Source organism: Glycine max, chromosome 3 (assembly GCF_000004515.6).
Source record: "Glycine max cultivar Williams 82 chromosome 3, Glycine_max_v4.0, whole genome shotgun sequence".
In the NCBI taxonomy this organism is placed as follows: Eukaryota; Viridiplantae; Streptophyta; class Magnoliopsida; order Fabales; family Fabaceae; genus Glycine; species Glycine max.
This window is the reverse complement of record NC_016090.4, coordinates 1,438,108-1,464,460: the sequence shown is the minus strand read 5'-3', so window position 1 is coordinate 1,464,460 and position 26,353 is coordinate 1,438,108. Positions and strand designations below refer to the sequence as shown.

At 28.8% G+C, this 26,353-nt stretch overlaps 2 protein-coding genes across 2 annotated transcripts; both read left to right on the top strand.

Annotated features, from left to right (window-relative positions):
• The first annotated feature begins 2,553 nt into the window (after window positions 1-2,553).
• On the top strand, window positions 2,554-10,402 carry LOC100811081 (NAD-dependent malic enzyme 2, mitochondrial). Its single transcript, XM_003521139.4, has 19 exons — window positions 2,554-3,032; window positions 3,462-3,558; window positions 3,831-3,949; window positions 4,055-4,222; window positions 5,201-5,329; window positions 5,705-5,765; window positions 6,741-6,844; window positions 6,983-7,066; window positions 7,176-7,282; window positions 7,408-7,510; window positions 7,836-7,943; window positions 8,123-8,188; window positions 8,334-8,406; window positions 8,507-8,593; window positions 8,695-8,749; window positions 8,851-8,922; window positions 9,388-9,450; window positions 9,778-9,892; window positions 10,052-10,402. The coding sequence occupies exons 1-19, from the start codon at window positions 2,901-2,903 to the stop codon at window positions 10,121-10,123; spliced, it is 1,815 nt and encodes a 604-aa protein (XP_003521187.1). The 5' UTR covers window positions 2,554-2,900; the 3' UTR covers window positions 10,124-10,402.
• Window positions 10,403-22,605: 12,203 nt separating this feature from the next.
• Window positions 22,606-25,480, top strand: LOC100806995 ((+)-neomenthol dehydrogenase). Its single transcript, XM_026127717.2, has 4 exons — window positions 22,606-22,765; window positions 22,895-23,144; window positions 23,756-24,076; window positions 24,297-25,480. Exons 1-4 carry the CDS (start codon window positions 22,740-22,742, stop codon window positions 24,672-24,674), a joined length of 975 nt encoding a protein of 324 aa, XP_025983502.2. The 5' UTR covers window positions 22,606-22,739; the 3' UTR covers window positions 24,675-25,480.
• The last annotated feature ends 873 nt before the right edge of the window (window positions 25,481-26,353 follow it).

The window sequence follows — 26,353 nt, the reverse complement described above, 5'->3', positions numbered from 1 at the left end:
ATTAATTTTGTTTGTGATGTGTAACTCCTACTGGTCTAATAAATTTTTGCATATGGTGAAATTAAATACAGATTCTTTTATTAAGATAGATCGTTTTCATTCATATGAACATAATTCTGCGTCAATCCTTTGGGTTCATAAAAAGTTAAAATTTAAATCCTAATCTTTTTTATTAAGAGACTTGAAACATTACCACTTGGATTAACCTAACCACTTATTTGTACTTGACTAAATTGGTATTACATAATCACTAAATTTATATAAAAATGGGATCTAAACTAAAAAGGACAAAAATATAGTTTATCTCGCACAAATAGAGGGAGAGAGTAAAAAGTTATAAAAAAAAATTAAGAACGAATGAAACAAATAAAGAATTGTATAAAATGTTGACTGTTGAAATATAATATTAAATGATTTCGTATTAGAGATGGATTACTCGGCCAGGTTGTGATATAAGTCCTGCAAATTAATTTGAAGAAGTCTTTTCATAATTTGAAACTTTGAAACTAGAAGGGACCCAAATATAAATTAGAGTAACAGGCTGGTCCCTTTTTTAATGTATAACTGAAAATTTCATTAGGCATGCAAGTTGTATATTTGTACTATTATGCTGTACAAGGAAAAGACTTATGGGGTGTTGCCAATCTATTAATTACTGGAATAATTGATGCCCACTAATTGAATGAACAAAAAGTCATAAGAGAATGAAACTTACAAATTTGGTTCCAACTTTTTGAAGGACCAAGCAATCTCCATCCATTGCCTTTGATATGGAATCAAATTCCATTTTTTTTTTCAACCAACCTAAACCGCAAATCAAAGATTATAATATGTCAAAATACTGAAATTCACTTAAGAGATTAATCTATTTCAACACATGTTTTTTCATAAGTAGGAGTTAAATATCAAACTTATGATTACATGTTCAAAGTACAAAATTATCTATTAATCAAGTCATATCATATTAATAATATTAGTAGAATGTTTTATATTCTCTTAATTATGTAAATAAAAAAAAGGGTTTTCTGTGACCGAATTTTGACCGGCACATAAAAAGGTTATGCCAATTGTATTCCGATAACAATTATTATTTTTAGTTTTAAAGTTTTATTCGGAGGCTGATTGTATTTGTATGTGTTTTTGGGTGACAACTAACAAGTTCAAGAAAAAGGTTTGTTGTGAGCCATTTAATGTGGAAATGGCATAATCTTAACTTCATCGCTTAGAAATTAAATAATGCACTATCTATAGAAAGTAGACAAAAAGGAAATATTACAAGGTGAAAAAGTGGAGCACAACATTGCTTTTGGCCACAAGACGAGAGAAAGATAATCAGGAAGGAACCTGAAAGTCACTGTGCAACACATAGTGTAAGAGCAAGTTGAAAAGACAAAGAGGTCGACATAGTAACATAGTGGATTTGACAAGTATCACTTTTAGGGAACTATTACACGGCAATGGTATTAGTCTTTGTTGATAGACTTGTGGTTATTGATCTTTTTCAGCATTCATAGCATGAACTGTTACAAATTATAATATGATAATATTCTCTTCATCAAATAGAATCAAATAAGTTATTAATTTTTTTGAAGATTATCAATTTTCTGTAATAAAGATTATTAGAAAGATTAAGTTTTTTTATGTATAGATAAGCGCACCTGTTACATTTGTTTTAGCATCTTGATATAGGTTTTCTTGTATTAGGGATACTTTTGATTTTTTCTAGTTGCGAGTATGCCCCGTTTCCGTTCATTTTTGTATCATTTTGAGTTTAATATAATTTATATTTTTCTATAAAAAAATAATACTACTTTCCCCCCTTTTGAAATGGCATGGCAGAAGAGGTGGGCAAATGACGAGAAAGGAATACAACATTGGCTAATGTTTGACTTTTTAGTGGAAAAAATGTTCAACCGTGACTTCTTCGTTGAAAAACTTTTTTTATTTTAAAAATTTCTTTTTTAAGTTAAGGAAAACTTAAATTAGAAAAGATTAACCAAATCTAAGACACGATCAATACTCAATTTGACCAAATTAATATATTGATAAAAAACAAAAAAGAAGAGAAGAAGAATTTAGTAAATTAAATCACACTATCAACCTTCCCATTTAGAAGTAGGTATGAGAGGACCGCATGACTGCTTAATTTTAACATTACTCTTCAACACCCAAATCAAAACATAGTTTACACATTAAAGTAATCATACAAACAAAATTAGTTAATTCGCAAGAAATTGACTCATATCATATCTTATAATAATATGTATTTGACTTTTATTGTTGATGTAAGGATCTCAAAAGCTTTTCAGATTTATCTCACCTAAATTTTTATATAAGATTAAAGTAATCTTTAAAAGTACTACAAGGCTAATTTTAATTTCTAACATTAAAAAATGACAATTATTTTAATCCTACGAATATCTAAAATTTTTATCCGAACAAATGGGAGACATTCATCTTATCTATTACTTCTTTCTCTTTCATTATAATTTATGAAGTATGGACACTTCAATTTCATGTTAATGTGTGATAGTGACACGATATCTATACTATGTTCTATATTTTGGACATTACAAGTGTTTAAGTGTCCATAACAGTGTCGTGTCGAGTTTGGACATTACAAGTGTTTAAGTGTCCATAACAGTGTCGTGTCGAGTGTCCGTGTCCTGCTTCATAGCTATAAATGCTCGGTGCCTCGACTATTACCGTTTTCCAGAGTTTTTAATTTTCTCGGGAAAATGTGGTTCCACCTAAGAAAACGACACTAGCATAGCATACTAGTAGTAGTAGCAGTAGTAGACGCAGTTGATTTTTTCTCGAGAAAATTAAGAAGCTCAACTTAGTAACAACACACACTCACAGTGGTGTTGAATTTTCCTCAGAGAGAAGAGAGAGAGAGGATGTGGAAACTCGTGCGATACGCCGCCGCCTCCAACCTCGCCCGATCGCGGCGGTTCTCCGCCGCGATTCCCGGTCCGTGCATTGTTCACAAGCGCGGTGCCGACATACTCCACGATCCCTGGTTCAACAAGGTTTCTTTCTCGCATCACAAAAACTTTTTAACTTGGCTTTCCTTTTTTTACCAGTGTTTTATCTTAGCTGAAACTACACAGCTTCTAACAGTTTATTTACTGGTGCGTGTTTGAAAGCCAAAATTTTGTTGTTGATGATGATTAGAGTGTTGATTAATGAACTTATCGTGATTATGTGAAAATAGAAGCTAATTCTTTTTGCTTTTCATTTAAGCAAAAAAATAAAAAAAAACTAAAACTAAAAAGAGGAAACATAATAGTAGAAGCTGATTCTATTTGGTGTCATTGATATTTTCCATGGCATGTGATTAAAGCTTGGTTGAATGCTTAACAAAAAAATTGGTCTTGAAACCTTTCTTCATAGTCTTCTTCTGGATCTTGAACCTCTGATTTTTTTTTTTTTTTGGTTTTTGAATTCTTGGAATGCAGGATACTGGGTTTCCTTTGACTGAAAGGGACAGATTGGGGCTTCGGGGCCTCTTACCTCCTCGTGTTATATCCTTTGAGCAGCAATATGATCGCTTTAGTAAGTTTGAGAACTACTTTTTCTGATATTCATTGGTTGGGGTATTTCACTAGTAGTCATTTGGCCTATCTTCTGAAAACTTCTTCATAAGAACTCATGGGAGAAGAAAATAAGAGGGAAAAATGAAATAAGTACTTATGGAGAAGTTTATCCCAACAAGGCAATTATTATCTAGTTTACTAGTGTTGTGTTTGAGTTCAGGCTTTTTACCCTTTGTGATTTTATTCTTAATAATATTTGATTGCTATAATTATTTCTTTTTTCTTTTCCAGTGAATTCATTCCGATCTTTGGAGAATAATACTCAGGGGCAACCAGATAAAGTCGTTTCCCTGGCAAAATGGAGGATCTTAAATAGACTGCATGACAGGAACGAGACTCTGTACTACAGAGTGAGTTAGATGATGAAGTTTGCTGTTGTGTTTTTGAGCTAAGTTTTCTTGTTAATGTAAGAATATGATCAAATTTCTGTTAATGTCGTCATATTTTTTTTCCAGGTTCTTATTGATAATATTAAAGAGTTTGCTCCAATAATATATACCCCTACAGTTGGATTAGTGTGTCAAAATTATTCCGGGTTATTTAGGCGTCCACGTGGAATGTATTTTAGTGCCAAAGATAAAGGAGAGATGATGTCAATGATCTATAACTGGCCAGCTCATGAGGTATTGCATTAGTTTTAGAAATTCAGTATCATCTTCTTTTTGTTCATTATTGAAATTGGAAATAGTCATTTTTTCATATATTCTTCCCTTCTAATTCTTACACTGTTTTATTCAATTTGAACTATTGAAACAGTTATTTTAATTATCTAATTCTAATGCTGAATTTAGTAAATTTCCACTCCTTGAGTGATAAACAAACAGATATTCAGTTGGCTTGGAACTTGGATTTGTGATATTCTCGTCTATTGTAGCTTAATAAAAAATAACTCTCAATATGTATATGTCAAAATTTGTAATCCTGTGAAAGGAACCGTTAGTTATAGAATGCAATATGGTTTTCTTTATTAGAATTTGTATGGATCCAGATTAATCTATCCAAAACTGTTTTATTTAGTTTGTGTCATTGATGATTTTGATTTTACTTTCTACAAAATAAATATTCTCATAACTTCTTTTGAATTTTTCACAAATATTTCCTCTTAAGGAAGGTTAGTGTAGGTTCTAAAATGAGGTGAGGTTTGTGAAACATGAAGAAAAGTAGGGAAGGTTGGGCTATTTACTTTTTTCTTTCTTTTTAATGAACGGGAGAATCTCTTATAATTAAAATTGATTCTGATTTTTAAGTTTGTATAGATTTTTTTCAATGACATTGATCTTGTATCTCTGATTATGGTTACCAAATACCATGAGTGTGTTTGACAAGGCGAATAAGCTAGCTTCTAGCTTATTTGATCTTAAAGCTTGTTTGACCAAAATAGAGTTGTTGGTAAAGGAGTTTATTTCATTAGTTAGTAACATTTTTTAAAATGCTCTTTTATGTAGCATTTAAGCTTATAAGCTCCTAGTTTATTTTTATTTTTTTATCTTTATCTTATTAAAATTCGATGACTTTGGTATGTTTTGGTTTATTGAGTGATAAAATAGGCTTGCAGTTGTTCATTCATTATGTTTGGTTATCATCTTATTCTTCTGTTGCAGGTAGACATGATTGTCTTAACAGATGGAAGTCGAATTCTTGGCTTAGGTGACCTTGGAGTTCAGGGAATTGGAATCCCCATAGGAAAACTTGATGTGTATGTTGCTGCCGCTGGTATCAACCCACAAAGAGTATGCTTCTTTTTATCTCCATGTAACTATTTTTTATCCCGATCTCTGGCTGTTTTTGTCTCATTGTTTGCTGACATACATCTGGTGGGAGTTACTTATGGATCTTTTGTTGGTGGCCTAGGATTGGGAAGCAGTGGACAGGATTATTGGTTATTACTTATGCTAGGATAGATACAATTTCATCAATGCTTGTAATTTTATCATGTGTAGTTACATTTGGCTTCTATAAATTACTTGAAAATTTGTTCATGATGTTCTGGCTTCATTAAAATCATTAACGTGGAATAATACGCTTATTAGATTTCTTCTGTTTAACTACTAACTTGATAAAGGCTCTCTTATTAACTCACCATGTGTTGTATTTCTAACTGACAGATACTTCCAGTTATGCTGGATGTTGGCACCAACAATCAAAAGTTACTTGAAGATCGTCTTTGTGAGTAAAACTATGTTTTTTTAGATCTTTTGTTTTCTTATTTATATCTGTTACTTGTCTCATGAATTTTTTTGGGAACAAGGATGGACTATGGAGCCGGAAATTTCATGGGAGGACCAAATACTTATATATATATACATATCTTCTCATGAAATAACCCACCTTGCTTTTCGCCTTGCACATATCTTCTCATGAAAGCTGGGCTAGCTCTGTAAATTTAGAGGTTGTACTCCACTAAACTTTCTTACTATAGATTTAAGCTCATTGCAAAGCTTATTTGGAAATTTAAAACAATTACAAAAGAAGAAGTTGCCATAGACATCAGTCAAAAAGTTGCCATAGACATAGGACTGGGACCAATTAAGTTGTCTTTACCTTCAGCATTGGAAAGGAACCAATTATTAGACCACCAAAAAGTTTACAACTTTTCATGTTTTGAGCCTTGGGATGCCAATTTCCCTTCCAACCCGACTAACTCAATTGTTGCTAGGGACTTATGTTTTATTTGTAAACTAAAGAAAATGCCATGCTTACCAGTTTCAGCTGTCAGCAACCTAGATTTATGTAGTTTGGCATTTGAATAATATGAACCCATACTTAAACATGATATTTTGGTGTGATTATTCAATTGCTTTGACATTCTTGATCTTTTGAGGAACTATTCCCAATAATTTATGACAAGATTCTATTTGTACCTTTTCATATGCAAAAAGGAACCTATTAGCAAAAATAAAATATAATTACATCAATGCCAAATAAAAGACTACCATATTCAAAATTCTGACATGTTCCTTTGTATTTGAATAACTGAAGTATATTGAATCTTTTGATTGATTTCTTAAAGTATTCTTAATTGTTTTTTCCTTGATTTGTAATTTTTTTCTCAAATGCAAAGACCATACCAAAAGCTAGCATGCTAATTTTTGTTAGTTGATATCAGAAGGAATTGGCTTTTTTCACATTTTAATGTGGCAGATTTAGGACTTCGACAACCAAGGCTGGAAGGTGAAGAGTATCTATCAATTGTAGATGAATTTATGGAAGCTGTTCATGCTCGATGGCCCAAGGCTATTGTGCAGGTATGCTTATTTATTTTTTCTCCTTTTCCCATTGATATGCATTGGTTTGTATTTATTCTAGCACATATTACTGACTCCCAATGTTCTATTTAGATTATATCAATTTTTGTAACTAGATTGTTGTGTTAATGTTATCAGTTTGAGGATTTTCAAATGAAGTGGGCTTTTGAAACCCTGAAAAGATATCAGAAAAGGTTTTGCATGTTTAATGATGATATACAGGTGAGAAAGTGAGATTAAATATTGTTTTGTAGAAAATGTTGAATGTGTTATCTAACACTGCTTTAATGAAGTAACTACTGAAACTTCAATTTTACTTCATGTCCTATAGGGCACTGCTGGTGTTGCACTTGCTGGAATATTGGGAACTGTAAGAGCCCAAGGCCGACCATTGACTGATTTTGTGAACCAAAAGATAGTTGTGGTTGGAGCTGGGAGGTACTTCACTTGCAAAACTGATTATGATGAGCATAATATTGGGTGTTCATTACTTTTGTTGATGTTCTATTACACTCTGCATTGTAGCTACTTTCTGCCTCAAGCTTTTTTTGCCTGGATTACAGTGCAGGACTTGGGGTTCTAAAAATGGCCATCCAAACAGTTGCAAAGATATCTGGGTGCAGTGAATTAGCTGCCAAAAGCCAATTCTATTTGATTGATAAAGATGTATGCTTTGATGACCTTTACTTGCATTGTTAGTCCTTCTAGTTACATATTTGTGTTGACTTTTATATCCATAATAAAAGGTCCTTTTCAATTATGATTTTGAATGAATTTTGCGTAATCTAAACACTGTTTTAAATTTTTTCATCATATTCTTTGTCTTGATTTGTCTTTGCATTTAATGTTGTTGGCTTGAGGGAAGAAATAACTAATAGTGTGCAATAAATAATTTTTTGATGTGGCTATTTCATATTTGTATGAAGGGTGTGCAGTTTATTTCATTAAATGTTTAGATTAAGTTTGATAACAATGCCATCTTTTTATGCAGGGTCTAGTCACAACTGAGAGGAACAGTCTAGACCCAGCTGCAGCTCCGTTTGCTAAAAATCCAAGAGACATAGAAGGGCTTACTGAGGGTGCTAGTATAATTGAAGTGGTAAATGTTATAGGATTCATCAAGGAAAATTCGTTTGGCTCAATGATCTACTTTATGGCATTGAAAAGAATTACTTTGATATAAAAGGACTAAACCCTCTTTACTTTATTGAAGCTAATTTTAAAGATTATGCACACTTTTATAGCCATCCTTTAATTCTTAAACCAATTGTTCTTTAGGTTAAGAAGATTAGGCCACATGTGCTCCTTGGTTTGTCTGGCGTTGGTGGTATTTTCAATGAGGAGGTAACTACCTTCTACTATATAAATTCTATCATGTCATATCCCTCAATAATTATATTAAATAATAATAGACATCTTTGACAGCTTTGGTACTGTGAGCTTTTCTGTAATTGAATTTCTTAATTTTAATGGTTGAGATTCGACTCAGGTGCTTAAGGCAATGAGAGAATCTGTTTCAACAAAACCTGCTATCTTTGCCATGTCTAACCCCACCATGAATGGTTTGTTTGTACAAGGCTCATCAAGCACTCATAATTCCTTAATGATGTTTATGTTTTTTCATTGACTTTTTGTTTTTTTTTTTTATGTGTATGGGGACAGCTGAGTGCACTTCTATTGATGCATTTAAGCATGCTGGGGAAAATATAGTGTTTGCAAGCGGAAGCCCTTTCGAAAACGTAGATCTTGGTAACTAATTACCATTTACCACTTTCTTTGGTTTTGAAGTATCTTGTATAATTCTATTTTCCTCAGTTTTTGAAGAATCTATTGATTTAAATTTTGTGCAGGTAATGGAAAAGTGGGTCATGTAAATCAAGCAAACAACATGTACCTCTTCCCAGGGTAGGGTTTATCTCCTTGGTTTGTATATTCTTCTGAATTATACCTGTCAGCTGAATTATTAGTGTAACTTACTAACTTCTAGTTTAACTTTTTCATTCCAGAATTGGTTTGGGAACTCTTCTGTCAGGTGCTCACCTTATAACAGATGGAATGTTGCAGGCAGCTTCTGAATGGTATGATGTTAATTTGGAAAATTGTTTCTTTTTTATTAACCAAAAGCCATTGGAACTAGCATCAATGGAAGTTTGGAAAGATGTCTTCTGACATTTATAGAGTCCTAGCATAATTGAATTCACTGGGCTGCTATAATCATTGAACTGTTTGCCCCTGTCTTATGTGTCGTGCAGCATCTTTGCTGTTCTCTACACTTCTTTTGAAATCCATTCTATTTAGGCCCTATGTGTTTATTTTCTTGTCTAGAAAACATGTGCACTAGTTGGTAGTCACATGCACTTGCCATAGGTTTTCAAGTAGTACTATTTATCTTCAGTGCATTTCTTCAAGTTATATGATGAAAATTATATTACTAATTTCATTTGATTTAAATTGCATCTTCCTTTTCAATTTTCCTAATTCTGTTTAGATGTCACTAGATGTTTGTTTTCAAATAAATTACTAACATATACTGATCATTACAGCCTTGCTTCATACATGGCCGAGGAAGATATCTTGAAAGGAATTTTGTATCCATCCGTTGATAGGTAATATTCCGTTTTCTCTTGATATCTTTTGCTTTTCATTTTCTCTTGGCTTTGCTTTTTCCTGTTGCCTTTAATAATGACCCAAACAAATGAAATTGCAAAATTTAATGAACTTAAAACTGTGATTCTGTGAATGTTATTACCGTGAAAGGTGTTCTCACTCATTTCCTAAATATAAAAGCTTCTAAGATGGTTAAAAAGACGAATACTCGTTTTTTTAGTAAGCGAAAGAATGCTCTTGTTGATTTGGTTGTTATCTTAGAAGCTAAAAATTTCTCAATAACTGATATTATTGTCCTCTCTTGTTAATGACTTTGGATGCTGCAGCATACGAGATGTTACGGCAGAGGTCGGGGCTGCTGTGCTTCGAGCAGCAGTTGAAGAAGAACTGGCAGAAGGACATGGTGATGTGGGGCCCAAGGAACTTTCCCATATGTCAAAAGTATGGAAAATTTTCAGATTACACATCTTTGTGATATTGTTAAACTACTGTCTACTGGAGAATCTGCCATTAAGTGAATGCTACTAGTCTATAATGTATTGACATCTCTGAACATTGCAAAATCAATGAGAATTGCTAACTGGGTGGTTAATGTTGCAGGATGAGGCTGTGGAGTATGTGCGAAGCAATATGTGGTATCCTGTGTATTCTCCTCTCGTTCATGAAAAATAATATCCTATCGATATTTTCAATTTTTTGGGGGACCTGTGCAATTCACGTCTCAAATTGCTGCTGCAAAGATTCTTAATTTATGCTTATTACTAGCAACGCTGAGTATCGGATGGCAAACAGCAAAAAGGGAAATATATGTCTCCATTAATTTCTGCTGGGAATTATTGTATTAATTTTGAATCTACTAAGGTCAGTCTAGAGACGAGTTTAAGTAATTTATATGAGGTCTTAAGTTTGTTGTTTTACACTAAAAAAAGTATTGAAATTTGACTTTTTAAAGTTCGGTATATATTGTAGAGTCTATGCTGGATATATTTGATAATAGTTGGGTGGTTTCGTTGTTTACACCAATTATAACGTTTTTTTTTATAACGATGAGACAAACGTTTTAACTCTTAGCCTTTTTGTTTAAAACTTTGAAATTCCTCGTCACTGGCAAATAAAAGACAAATTCAATTTCTGATATGAAAAACAAAAACCAGTTAAGTGCATTATAATTGGACTGAAGCACTTGTATCAATTACATGACCATCAGTCTCATATATAAGCAGTTTTGCTTAGTATGTTCTTCCACTGACAATTAATTTGACACCAGAATCTTACAAGGCACCTTTTTCTTATAGGTAACTCATCACAATTTCCTGAATGATGATCATTGCCAAAATTAATGACACCCCTATTAAATTCTTGGATGGCATTATTCACTACTCAACAAGGCATTTACACAATCATGTAGCTTTTCTCATATCGAATTGATAAAATATATGCAAAATATTTTAGTATGTAACATTTTTGTTTACTGATGAAACGAAATTTTTAATTTTGTTCCTTGGTATTTTTTTTTAGTTTCACATAGATTAACAATTTTTGTATTTATTTTTTTATAAGAAAATTTCATTTTTTATTAGTTTCCTAAAAAAAAAGACTAATAACAAATAAATTTTTTTTATCAATGAACAAATACACAATTTTTTAATTTATCATGGATTACAAAAAAATGTTAAGTATTAAAAGTAAAATTATTATTTTATTAGAGACTCAATGTAAATAATTTTTTTTTTATCAAAAAACAGACAAAATTTAGATATTTATTAGAGATCAAAAATATATTTTAATGATAAAAAATATTTATCATTTTAAAAATATTTAATAGAACTAAATTGATAATAAGTAAAGGATCAAAGTTAAAGTAAGATATATATGATTTTTATCTAATTTTAACAAATTCAAAGTAATAGATCATAATTACTTAATCAATTTCTCCCAATCTAATAATCGAAAATTATTTTTCTTTTATCTTAATATGTATATCTACACGGATTGTTTTCATTTAATAACACAAAGTTTCCTTTTTTAAATTGTAACTGAATGCTGGAAGTGAATATTTTGTTCTAATTGATTGATTAAAGGGAAAATAGCCGTTAGAGAAATTAGTGGGAAGAAGATTAAGCGCTTAAAGGAAAGATTAGGTTTGAAATAAATAAAGATACGAGAGAGACGCAGTCTGCATGCATGAGTGAGTGAAAGAAAGAATGAATGATGATGGGAAGGGCAATAATGTCATTCAACCAATGCCTCCCTCCTTTCACTGTCTTTGTTATACCTTGGGCTGCAACAGATTTTCTTGATAAGGAAACATCAATAAGTGCAAAGCATGATGTGAAAACTTCAATTCTTGATTCAAGTTATGAACAAATCTTCAATCTTTTTTTTAAAAAAAAAATGGGAAAAATAATTTACCAAAGTAACATAATTACACTTGCTACACGAAGCATTAGGTATCTTATAGGAAGAAGGACTTAGAAGAGGAAGAAGCAGGAGTGTCAAGCTGGCATGAGGGTAGTAATTGTACTAGACATGTTGTTTGTCACCACTAATATTAGTACTAGTATTTTGTTAGGATTTCTATTATAAAAATATTCTAATATCTTTCTATTAATGTTACACTACTGTCATCATCCAAGTTCTATATATAGGATGATGTGTGTAATTCAGATTATGAAAAAATAATACTCTTATTGATTTGTTTTGGAGAGGTTCTTTCTGGTTCTCGAATTTCAGGAACCACAGTTACTAAAATTCAGATAATGTAACAGTATCAGTTAAAAAAAATGTTTAATGCTAAGAAAGGAAAAGCTCATGAAGTGAACTGTAATCAACATATTCACATTCAATCAATCTTCACGTTTACTAATAAAATTTGTCCTAGTGCTTTGATTCAACTTTCTTGTTTGACACCGGTTAACAATATTGAACACTAATAGAAGATGCAGCTAATCTGTAATGCACTTTGTACTAACAATTACACTAAGTATCCATTTCCAATACTAGAAAGTGACTCATATTTTAAAATCATACCATAATACCAACAGCAGCCAAAGCCTCACCGTCCACATGCATGTGCTCCAGGGATTCCAGCATTGTTTACCTACACAGATTTCCAAGTTTCAAATACTTATGGTCATTCAGAATGGCTACTTGCACAATCAAGTATGCATCATTATTGCAACCAGTTTATGTTGATTATATAACGTGTCAAACCTAAGGACATATTACTTTAAATAAATGGAATGCAACCAACTTAAACCAGATTGATCATCTGTTTAATTAAATCCTTGAAAGTATAACATGTTTTGGTACAAGACAGAACATGGATGCTAATTAAATGAAAAGATGAAATTGCAGCCAAGTTACCATAGTAAGAGTATTGAAAGTTTCATTTACTTTTCAAAATAATGAGAATGTTGCAGAAAGAGATGGATATATGTGTATGTCATTCAAAAGAGAGAAGATTTAACAATATTTTCTAATACATGTCTTCCAATACTCTAAAACTTAATGAAATTTAATAGAAACCACAAAATTACGAATAAAATTCAATAAATAAAGAGACTCACAATATTTTACAAATCTAAAAAAATATCCAATTAATAATAAAGAATGTCTAGAGAGAATGTTGCTAATATTTATTTAGAGAAAGCACCGTGCCAGAGGGAGAATAACGAACGGCCAATGACGATGAGGATAAAAAAATAGAGAGAGACCAACAACGTGTGAAGGGAATGTGTGAGAATTGGATAAAAACTGAAACAAAAATTAATAAATTCATTTTTATTGTTTTTGAAATAGAGTAAAAACTGTTTTGAAAACAAGACAAAAATTAACTCAGCCTCTTTTACCAAACACGTTTCTGTTTCAAAAATACATTTTAAAACAGAAAACTGGAAACTTAGAACCATTCGGTAGGGAAAAAAAAAAAAAACAAACAGTCCCCAACATATCATTCATCTGAAACTAATATTAATTATGGGACAAGAGTATTTAATTGAATTTCTGAAGAAAAAAAATCATACGTTTTATCAAAGTTTTAATTTTATTATCTAACCCTGTTGATTATAAAATAAATTTGATTTAATTTAATTTGGTATTTTGATCGAAAGTAGTTCAGATTTTTTTTAATATTCTATTTTTAGAAATAATAAATAAATTTTGAAATGTATAATACATAATATAATAAAAACTAAATATTTTAAATGTGTATAGAGTTGAAATTAATATACCTAACTAACGTTACATTTAGATTACTAAAGAGAACAAATAAGTGTAACTCATTTGGTTATTTTAAAAAAAGTGTAACTCAATTGATTGAGTAACATGTGTAAATTATTATATAAATTTTCTAGTATCTGAATTTAATTCCTACATATATTAAATAAAAAATGACAAATATTAACCAGTATGTTTGGGTATTGATTTAAAAATTAAAAGAAAAAAAATATTTCAAAGTTATCTTATACGTGATTTCCAATATCCTAAAAGCAATAGTTAGTCATAACCTTAAAAATTTACTAAAAGAAAATCTATACAAAGTTAATCATTCTTTAACTACATTCTATAACTAATAAAGTTATAAACAATATTGAATAATTAAGAAGTAACTTAGAGAATAAGATGTTCACTTAAAAAACTTAGAGAATACGATCAAAGAGAAAATAAACATATGATAATTTCACCAAAACAGTATGAGTGATATAATAATTTCATAATTAAATTTTTTTTTACCAAATCATAATTAAAGTTATATTTATGAATAAAAGGTTGAATTTGGTTTGAATTAGAGAGTATATATTATCAATATATTAGATGTTATTATAGCGTATCATAAAGATAAATTAGTAATATCTATATTAATAGTTTAGTTTATACTAGTTAAATGTTATATTTACAAAATTTTATAGCACTTAAATTTTTTGTCTATTCCCTAAAAAAATTGTCTAATAAAGAGCGTCGATAACATGTTTTTGCAAAAAAAAAAATTGATATTTTTTATGCCTAGTTAAATACTAAAAAAAAGAAAAATAAAAAATATGTGCATTAACAAGTTATATATTAGATGATAATAATAACAAAAACACAACTAATTTTACATAATTTTACACTAATTATTGCTTTAATAATTATTATAATAACAACGTATACTAATTAAGTTAAAAATGTACAAGTGTATACATGAAAAATTTCAAGGGAGGGGGACTCGGGCCCTACCCCTCCAGATTCTCCCACACACAAAATTTAAACAAATGAGAATAATAATTAAAGAAATGAGTAAAATTGATTTTAACTATTAGATTATAATTAAATAAATTGATGGCTTAGATTAAAACTTCAATATTTAATATATCATGTTTATCTAGCTAAGGGAAAACTATTATAGAAAAAAAATTTACATCATTTAAAAAAAGACATTTTATATCGGTTGTTAATTGATCTTAAAAATTAATTTTTAAATTGGTCGTTAATCAATCTAAAAAATTAATTTTTAGTATGAATTATTTAAGTAATCGATCTTAAAAGTTAATTTGTAAAATCAATTTTTTAAGTAAACGATTTAAAAAGTAACTCTTGAAATCAATTAAAAAACATGATGTATTAAAAGTTATGGTTTTAATCTTAACCATCAATTTTTTTAATTATAATCTAAAGATTAAAATTAATTCTTCTTATTTTTTTCATTTTAAATTTCTCCTCTTTTAAAACATTCCCTATATTATATAGTTGTTTGAAACCAAAGAAATTAGTTGAAAAGAAATAGCCAATAATCAGTGTTTTCAAATGATTTGGTCACTAAGAAATAGCCAAGAAAGAAATAAAATGCATTAGCCTATCATTTGTGCATATTTTCTCATCTCATGAGACAAGAAAGTGGGCGAGTGAGAGAATAATAATTTAAATTTTCCAACTACTTTTTTTATATAATATAATTCTCTTAAAAACTTCAAAACTTTTTTTTTGTATTTCTTTATTTTTTTTTTCTCTCTTAACAACCCAAACAATTAAATTCTCTTTTTCCCCTTCACATTACTTCTGCTCTTTTCACCTTTTATCCTTTGTATATTTATTTTTCCTTATCCAATCACAATATAAACATTAGTCAAAAGTGATGAGATTTTCTAGAAGATTTTAGAAAACCAAAATTGCGTTATATTGTGGAAGACGAAAATCTAAAATTGTGGGATAATAAATTACCCAGTGATAATATCGATGAATGCATGGGATCGAGATGGCGTGTTGAATTGTTCCATCCAAGTCAACCCTAGAATTGCCCTAACAATCTAGCAAGTACTTTCTCACGCTCTCTCTTTTATGGCCATGCATCTTTTTCTTTTTCTTTTTTCTTTACTTTTTCTTTAATAAAATAACTCCCATGTTTTAGGTCTACTCTCTTTTTGATATGAATAACTTGATTTTGAACTGTTCACTTCATGTTTTAATAGAGTTGGAAATTTTAGCTGAGTCTTTGACCGTCTTAGCAACTTCATGCTTTGTCATTATTTTCTAGAACACTGAAAACTTCATGTATATTCCTTTATAAAAAAACAAAGAAAAGAAAAGAAAAGAAAACTTCATATGTATTACTGACAATCTAGAACATGTATTAATAAATCGTGAAAACATGAGTGAAAATTCAATGACAATCTGGTCTTAACAATCTGGTATATTATTTTTATTATATCGTATATAAACTTTTAAAACAAATAGAAAAGTGCTTGTAGATTATCATGCATCACAATATATGTTAATGTTAAGTTTATTGATAATGATAATAATTATTGAGTTTAATGTGAGTTTTACATAATCATTTAATCATAAATTACCATTTAAATTATTTTAAAATAATTATTTTAAAAATCAACAAATTTATCATATATAATAATTTATGATTAGATGTTTGTGTAAAACTTTTTATACAATCAACGTGTAACAATTTTTCTCATAATTATTTTAAAAGTTATACCAATAATAATTTATAATTAAATCATAATGAAATTATTTTAGTGCATGATTATTAATCTCATACTTTTATCATAATATTTGATAAAAAATACTTTATTTTACTATTTCTGAATTCCTATTGTTAGAAATTAACAATTAATTGACAATTTATCAAACATCCCTCCAAAATGCATTGTAATTTATCAGCGCCTAAAAAGTCAAAATTGGGATTTTCCTTTCTGGAAGAATCTAAAAGGACAAACAAACAAAAAAAAAATGCATTGTTATTCACTAATTTGAGAAGAAGAAGGAGTGGGAAACTAATTTAATTTAATTGAAATAGAAAGGTTTTGGAATATACTATACGAGAGCGGTGACGGTGGATATACTATTCTGGAAGGTAGGAATTTGGTGTAGGTGGGTCCACCCGTTTTCCATGCGCTCAAGCAAGTCAACCGGAAAGTGCCTGTAGCCGGTTTCCCACAAGCATTTTCATTGCCACATAACTAATGTCCTAAGCTATGAAGCACATGGAGATACAAATATGTGGACATCTGTCAAATACATCAAACTCAATTTTTTTTATAGGTCTAAGTTAAGTAAATCCTACTACTTTGCTACAAAGATCAGGGTGCACAAGGTGAGTTTCAATTTTTTTTCTTTCTCTTTCCCACTTTACCCCTGCACACTCGTCTCTCTCACCGGTCACCACTGTGAACACCTCCATCCCTCGTCGAACAGCCACTGTTGTGCTCCTCTTCTCATCGATAATCTCCGTTGCCGCATTCAATTGGCGCCACCACGAAACTTGTCACTTCTGATTTGGTTGCAATGGTTAAAATCTTTGACCATCATCGCTGTAGATCGTCGGAATAGAAACTCATAGTCGCTACCGGAGAGCTTTTTTAATTGGAAAGACGGGAAGAAAGAGAAAAGGAAGGGCAAAATGGTATAATGGAAAAGAAGGAATACAGTAAAAAAAATAAAAATAAAATTAGAAAAAACTGGTAATCAATCTTATCTGTACATTTTTTTAATTAATAAATTTCACGGTCCAGATCAATTTCTCACTAGCTCACGCACATGCAAGACTTGTTTTGCTGTTGCAGGTTAGAATAATGATTAGAATGAAATTTGAACCTAATATTGTATCTTAAAAAAAAAGTGTTAAGGATGCGTTCTTTAACATATTTTTTAATATTTTTTTATTATTAATTAAAATTTATAATTTTTTAATAGGTCTTATTTTTCATTTGATAACTCTCTTCTTTATTTTTGTAGTTTTTAATAAGTTTCAACCGTTGAATGTGTGTTAGAAAAAATGTTAAAAAATATCTTGTTAGCCTTTATTCTAAAAAATACCTATCCAACTTTATAATCTGTACATCCTTTCTATAATACTATATTTTTAGTTGTTTTAATCCTTTTAAAAAAAGTGATGTTTTAGAATTTTAAGTCCCTTTTAAATATATCCTTATTTAATATTCTCTTTGGATTGAAATATAAGAAAAAAATAAAAAATAATTCATATTTATTAAGAAAATTAGTTAATATTATTTAATTTTGATAGTCTAAAAAAGAAAAACAATACATTTCCTTAATTGCATAAGACAAAAATAAGAAGATAATTGACATAAAGGGGTATTTTGAAGATGGTATCATTAAAAAGGAAAGAATTGATTTAAATTTATTTATATTTTAGTTCATCACACAAAGAATTTTTATTTATTTTGCTAATATTTTAATCTAGATACAGTAGTATTCACAATTAGTGATTTAGCGGTGTAGAGTAGACATTAATTAAGAATGAACTGAAGTATTAAATAAGGATATTTTAATTCAAATAAAATTATTTTTTATTTTCATTGAATATTTTTGGGTTGGTTTAGTATTTTTTTTCTTAAACTTTTTTGAATTTTTTACTTTTAGTCCTTAATTTAATTTTAATGACATCAAATTAGTTGATGAAAGATTAAAAAAATACTCTTTACCAAATAAATTACATGTCGTGCTATATTATCGGTCAATGGTATTAGTTGATAACAGGGACTAAATTTGGTAATGAAGAAAAAATTCAAGAACTTTGATCAATCAAAATTTAAATTAGGAACTAAAAACAAAAAGTTTTTAAAGAAAAAAAATAATAAATCCAATATTTTTTAATCTAGATTTTAGATACATTAACCATAAACAATTAAAGATGAGATTGAGATAATATTAATAAGCTGACTCTAGTTAATTGAGACCGTGAACTACAAATAAAACTTGAAATTAAGGAGCAACTAATTAGAATATAGGAAAAAATAAAAACAACTTTATAAATATCTAAATTATAAAATATGGTTTAATTAAACAAAAATAATTTAAAATTTTGATTCAAGGTTTTATTTAAAAAGTTAAAAATAAAATGCTTAGCCTTAACTAAAAGCAATAGAATTATTCAACTAAGAGACAAGACAATGCCTTAATTTGGCGGACATCATTCTCTCTTTGACCGACTGTGAACAGGTTGAGAAATTTCATGCAGACTTTAGATGGAACAACCTTGAAAGTGTTGCACCATAATTAATGGACTAGCGTAGCTGTCATTAATGAAGTTATAGACTTTTGAAGTTCTATTTTAATTAACAACATCATTAAGATTATGTACTATATGATTTTTAATTTGTCTTTTATATTAATTGCAGAGTAATTTACTTTTATATATTTGAACCTTTCATGTTTCAATTGTGCTACAATCTTAAAGTTGTTATTGTGTTTTCTTTGACCAGCTGGGGAAATGATCATAGCTAGCCCTGAATTATGTAGTGTAGTTAGAACAACACAACCCCTCCTTAATTATGCTGATTTGGTGCTTATACATTTAAGGTCATTGGATGTGCTAGTTAAATGTTAGCTTGTGGGGGAAAATAATTTAAAATTGGGGTAACTTTATTTCATACATGAGAAGTTTTTATTTCAAATAACGGTTATTTTTAATGGAAGGTTTTTTTTACAAGCCTAATGTAAGGTTAAAAATCATGTGTTTGAGATAAGACTTGAACATATCCCTAGCTCAAAATTTATGTTTGAGAAGTTAAATTTACATCAATATTATCTAAGTTTATATTTAGATATATAAGGTTTTTTTATCTGTAAAAATTAAACATAGTATAAGAAGTTTTACAACATTCACACATGTAAGATTTACAATAATGTATCTAAGTTCAAAGTTTATGTTCACAGCATACAATAAATTTTGTGAACAACAAAAATCTAAGTTGATCAGTAAAATTTATTTCAATTTGATGGGCAAAATCTACCGTGACAGTGAGATTTATCTCTTACAAATTATCCCTATAAAGTATATATTGCATTTCAACATAGATATATAAATTTAAGTTTAAAACATTTCCAATGTCTATTTGTTTATTCTTATTTTTTACTTGTGCAACATTTAGCTACCACCTACAATTCTCACTTTATAAGATAAATTTTCATAATGATAAAATTATTATTATTATTATTATTATTATTATTATTATTATTATTATTATTATTATTATTATTATTATCTCTAAATAAATTTTTTATGTACGATTGTAGCAAATAAGAATAATTCGTAATAAAAATTAAAATATAAATATGTAATTTAATTGTTTATTTAAGATAAACTTATTTAAAAGAAAATAAATAAGAATTTAACATAAAGAAATATAGATTCTTATTAAATAAGGACATGTATCATATTATAGAAGATTTAACTCAATGTATATGAGTTATTGTAAATTTTTTATATCCAACTACGACTTCTACAAATAAAAAATATGTACTAATCACGTTATTTTTTTAGGGGATGAACCTTATTCTAATTCAGCAATTAAAAATAAAATGAATCACCACAGAACACATGAAGATCTACTGACACACAGCTTTTTCGGCTTAAAAAAGTAGTCTTAAGTTTGATGTGTCACACGCAATCATCATATTGCCTCTAACAAAATTATCTCTTTTAAATGATATATATATATATATATATATATATATATATATATATATAATTTATAAAAAATGGGTAAAATATATTTTTATTCATTTATCTTTTTACTAAATTTCTTTTTGGTTTTTTTTTATTTTTTAAAAAATTATTTTGATTTTTTATCTCTCAAATTTAGTCTATGTTGCCTTTTTTAAAACAATGATTATTTCCAATTTTGGAGTATGATTTTGAATAATTTTTTGACTTATTTAATATAAAATTTATACCATTAGATTTATTAACATAAAGACAATCAATTTCAACTAATGTTAAAACAAAAAGGTCATATAATACATGATAAAATTCATATAAAAAGTGAGTTTCATTAACATCTTAATTCTTTTTTTTTTCCCACTTTTTCAGCTACTCATGAGATTGACTTTTCATGTAATTTTTACTATATTTATGATTTTTTTTAGTTTAAATGTTAGTTGGATTTAATAGTTTTTATTGCAGGTGAATCAAATAAAATAATTTTTGTCTTTGAATAAGTAAAAAAAAAAGTTTAAAATTATGTCACAAAATAAAAAAAACAATTACTATTTAAAATGAAACATTAACAATGAGTCAACTTTAAAAGATAAAAGAATAAAATAAATTTTTTATAAAAGATATAAATGAAAAATATATTTTAAAAAAATGGAATCAAATCACATGGACAATTAGGAATCAAGATCTAATATAAAAATAGAGGCAGATTCTTACTTGGAGACTTCTACGAGTTTATCAAGATAGATTGTACAAGTTATTGAAACAATTTTTTATTAATCCCAATGTCCTCTTTGGTAGATAAGAGAAAAATAAGATAAAAGAAAATAAAAAAATAGAATAAAATAATAAGAAAATAAAGTATTAAAATAATTTAGCTGGAGAAAAATAAGAAAGAGATAATTCAAGGAGATACAAAGATGAATAAAAATAAGTGAAGGATGTTATAATCAATCCGATCATTTTTTAAATTATTTTCATTCTCTTTCTCTTAGGGTGTAGTTTAAAGACTTGAAAAACCTTAAATTTGAGATCTTTTATTTATTTATAAAATAATTTATTAAAATTATTATTGTTTTATTTAAAATTAATTTTACAGACTTTTATGATGTAAAATTATCGATTAAATTAATTGTTGTAATTAATAATTATTTATAATATTTTAATTATTTTTTTAAAAATATAATTTTATAATAATTTTTTTTTAGCTGCTTGAGACTTAAGCTGATCCTGATCCTGCTTTCTCTCTTATCAAATAATCCAACTTGTTACCAAAAAATAAATAGTCCAAGTTAATTCTCTCTTTCCCCTTCATTTTTTTCCTTATCAGTTATTAACAGAAAATAACATAACTTATAAGAAATTTAACTTTATCAATAATTATAAAGTCCCTGACAGTTGTTGTGTTAATTCTTAAGAATTAAAAAAATAAAGGCTGTATGGTAAAAGTGGCAGTTGAATTTTTTCCCCTTTAACAATGTCCAACTGCACTCAAAATAATTAACAGTAAAAAACAGCTAAAGTCAACCCAGAACAAAAGTCCTTTGTGGTGTGCAATTACTGTTGTCGTTAGGTAAACCTCTCAAGCGAGTTTTGGGATTTTGATCCATGCCTCTTGTCTCCATCACTTCTTATTCTGGCGATTATGTACTCAGTTTTCTAGATGAACCAAACCAATTCTACTAAAAAAGAATCAAACAGATAGTAATAAATAACCATTGTTAATATTTTTAATGGATAAATAGTAAAATTCTTTTACAAAAGTACGATTTGATGACAAATTTTCTATAAAAAATAAAAATTACAAATTTAGTATATAAATATGTAAAAATATATGACAAATGAGTTTTACTGTTAAGTTTATGATACTATTTTTTTTATTAAGCTTAAACCTAAGTTATATTTTTAAAGAACTAATTTTATACTGAATTACAAAATTTAAAAATTAATTTATAATTAAATTATTTAATATGGATCACTTTTTACATATTTTAAAATTAAATTTAAATTATTTATCTTTCATAATAATTTTTGACCGTTTCATATTTTTAAGAACATTTAATTATTTTTTTATTTTTTATTGTGTAACATCCAGGAGAGATAGATTAGCATTATTTTATGATAGGGACAATATCACATCACTGACATAAATGTCAAAGTAATATTTAACACATACTAGAAGATGTCCCAACCCATATGACTATATAATATTCGGCACTAACATTTTTTTTCATATGGAATAAAAGTGAACTTACATTATTTAATAGCCGTCATCCACTTTAAATATTATCCTCCTCCTCCTTGTGCGTCCAATTCATCCAGATTCAACAAGAACTAATGGGCATGGCAGATGCAAAACAAAGGTAGCACTTTCTCTCTTTATGTTTTGGGCCCAACTAAACACTTACTTTCCTTTCCTTCTATGTGTGTATTTTTGGTAACATTTTTAAGGATTATTTTGATTGAGCTTTTTTTTTTTTTTTTTTTTTCAGATATGCTGTTGTCACAGGTGCAAACAAAGGGATAGGATTGGAGACAGTGAAAGGGTTGGCCTCAAATGGAATCAAGGTGGTGCTCACAGCCAGGGATGTGAAGAGGGGTTACCAAGCTGTTGAGGAATTGAAGAGAGAGTTTGGTTTCTCTGACCTTGTGGTGTTTCACCAGCTTGATGTCACTGACCCTTCTAGTGTTGCTTCTTTGGTTGAGTTTGTTAAGATCAAGTTTGGGAGACTTGATATCTTGGTATGAAGATTTTGATCATAGATAGTACTGAATATTCTGAATTATGCTTCCTTTTTACTTTTTATCTTTTATTTTTTGTTTTCTACTTTCTCTTTTTCTGTGTGTAAAGGCACACAGTTTAATGAGTTTTAATAATATATAGGACAATGCATTGGAATCTTGCATATGCATTGTCCCCCACCACTTAGTTTGTTCAATTGAAAAATATGATTCTCAAATTCCATTTGTCTGGTGATTCTGATGCACAACACTGGCGGTGAATAGTGCTTGTCCAAGACTTTTCCTTTTACTGTTCTTATGTATTTTCTTAATGGTCCAATTCTCCATCTGTTCCCCTAATAAGTCTTCCTAGGATGAACAATATATTTGTAGTTCATCTTGGAATGGTTTTCATAATTCTACAAGCTAACAATATATTTGTAGTTTATCTTGGAATGGTTTTCATAATTGATTGATCTGCAAAATCATTGAGCTCAGCCTGATCTGGCTCACACCAACCTGATTCAGAGTTTAGACTCTTAGTACCAAAACCTTTCATGACTTATATTGGTGATGTTGAAAAATCTCAATGAGTTCACCATAGCAATAAAAATTTTCAAATACATGTGCAGGTGAACAATGCAGGAATAAGTGGATTCAATACAGATGGCATGGTCAGTGTGCATATTTTTTTTTACACTCTGAGTGTATTGTTTCTATCTATATTAAAAAGCTTTCTAAAAAATGATTTGGGGTTTCTTTTTACGCCGGGATTCGGGTGCCATCCAAAAATTAATTGGAAGGAGTTACCTCAAACTTATGAGATGGCAGAAAAATGCCTAACAACAAACTACTATGGTGCTAAGGAAACAACTGAGGCATTTATTCCCCTTCTTCAGTTATCCAATTTACCCATGATTGTTAATGTTTCCTCTGAAGCAGGATTATTAAAGGTACCAAAATAACATAATTTTGGATTGTTTCAAATAAAATTTAATTTCAATATATTGTTAGCTTAAATTTTTTTACACAACCAATCAATCAATCAGAAATCATGGTAGATAACCTTTGATTGGATGATAGTGTAAAATAAGTGTATTTGAATCAAATTCTTTGAAATATGATGTTATATTACTTCAACAACATTAACAGATTTGCTATGGTGTGTTTCAGTACATATCAAATGAATGGGCTAGGAGTGTGTTAGATGACACTGAAAATCTCACTGAAGAGCTAATAGATGAGGTGTTGAAGGAGTATATGAAAGACTTAGATGATGGTTTACTAGAGAAAAAAGGGTGGCCAACCTATTTGTCTGCATATATGGTCTCAAAAGCAGCCATGAATTCATACACAAGGCTTCTGGCTTATAGGCACCAAAAATTGTGCATCAATTGTGTATGTCCTGGTTCTGTTAAAACAGACATTAACAGAAACACTGGCATCTTATCTGTTGAAAATGGTGCTGCTAGTGTTGTGAGATTAGCACTCTTGCCTAATGGTTCCCCTTCTGGCCACTTCTTTACTCGGCAAGAAGTGTCCAGCTTTTGAACGATTTTTAGGCTCTGGTTGGATGAAGTTTTTCATAAGTACTTACAGGATAAGAAAATAAGAAAGGAAAAAAAATTAAATTAGCTTCTCTTATAAGCTTAAGTTAACTTACATAAGTTAATCTGTAAAAAATTTCTTGTATCAACTTCTCTAAATGTTGATTTTAACTTGTGTATAACTCAATTTTGGCTTATAAAAGAAACTTATTTCATTTTTCTTTCTCATTTTTTTCTTGTATGAGTTTTATAAAGAAGTTTATCCAACCAGAATTAAACCTGTGTCTTACAATCTTGCAAATCACATGAGGAAAAATGATAGGAGGTGTGGTGTGTCTTGGATGAAATTGTTACCCTTCTAGTCTTTTTTGTCACATTATGGCATGTGGGGAAATGCATCTAAGTTACTTGGCTATTTTAACTTCTCACATTGTTGGCGCTTCAAATGGTCAAATTCCAAATTGCAATGGTTTTTTGGACCATCATATATACCACGGCATGAACCTTTCGGCTGTGAAGAAATTGTCAACATTAGGTCATTACAATGTTGGGCCTTGTCAATTTGTCATCTTATTCATGAAGAGTTCTATTTGACTTCAAACTTTAAACACACGTGCAATGGTAAAGCACTGTTGATAGTGAAACAGCAATGATGGGTGTCAAGAATTCCTGATACGACAAAAGAAAACACAACAATTGTAGCAGGACATACCATTATTTATGTAGGCTTTACCAAATTTACTATTTGTGTCACTCTCTTGTAACATAATTAATATTATTGTTATGATAATATAACTTATTAATGTGAAAGGATCCTTACATTAAAAATGTATGGCGCAAACTTTTCAAGGCTTGCAGGTTTTTCTTTTTTTCTTTATCCATAGTAATCAAACATAAATATTAAAAATTTATAACTTAAGAACACCACTCCGATAATTCAGTTACACCTCCTGATTTTCAAGGCTTGCAGTTGATTGAATTTTAACCATACTGCTCAAATAATTGGCTTTAGTGCTTTGTTTCTACATTGGATATTTATGTTAGAATTATATCTTTTGTACCACTTCTTTTTCACAATATATTTTATAGCACATTGCACAAAATAGTAAATAAATACTCTCTTTTGAACTCAATTATAAGAAAAATAAAATAAATAGACTTAAATATAAATAAATTTTAACTATTTTTATCTTATTTAATGATATTATTTCAAAATATTTCTCTATTAATTGAGATGTTATTTCTAATGTCTCTTTTTTTACTTTTAATATCAAGTTTTAATAAAAACATATGAATGTGATTAATAGAATTAAATGATATTAATTAATTTGTCTAATTAGCACAAAAGTTAGTTAATTTTATTATATTTAAATATGAAAGAAATATATATTATTATTTAATCACAAATTAACAATTTTTATACTAATCATTTTAAAAACTATCTTAATAATACTTTTTATTTTTCATATAAACATGATATTAAGTTATTATTTATTAATTTGGAGGACGAAAACGAACACACTCGAAGAATCAAGCCCAACGCAAAGACATAACTATGTGCACCCAAGGCATCATGTGGTCGGTGGATGTGGTGTTTCTCAAGTCTAAGGCATCTCCAATAGATCATATTGGATATGAATCTTAAGATATGAAGATCTGTTTTTTTTTTTTTTTTTTTTTTTT

Bases quoted from the DNA above. Each gene is read 5' to 3' on its own strand.
- LOC100811081 (XM_003521139.4), top strand. From the start codon at position 2,901: ATGTGGAAACTCGTGCGATACGCCGCCGCCTCCAACCTCGCCCGATCG. The intron at 7,944-8,122 runs GTAAATGTTATA...ATTGTTCTTTAG, and splicing joins GTGCTAGTATAATTGAAGTG to GTTAAGAAGATTAGGCCACA. The intron at 8,594-8,694 runs GTAACTAATTAC...AATTTTGTGCAG, and splicing joins TTTCGAAAACGTAGATCTTG to GTAATGGAAAAGTGGGTCAT.
- LOC100806995 (XM_026127717.2), top strand. From the start codon at position 22,740: ATGGGCATGGCAGATGCAAAACAAAG. The intron at 22,766-22,894 runs GTAGCACTTTCT...TTTTTTTTTCAG, and splicing joins ATGGCAGATGCAAAACAAAG to ATATGCTGTTGTCACAGGTG. The intron at 23,145-23,755 runs GTATGAAGATTT...ATACATGTGCAG, and splicing joins TTGGGAGACTTGATATCTTG to GTGAACAATGCAGGAATAAG.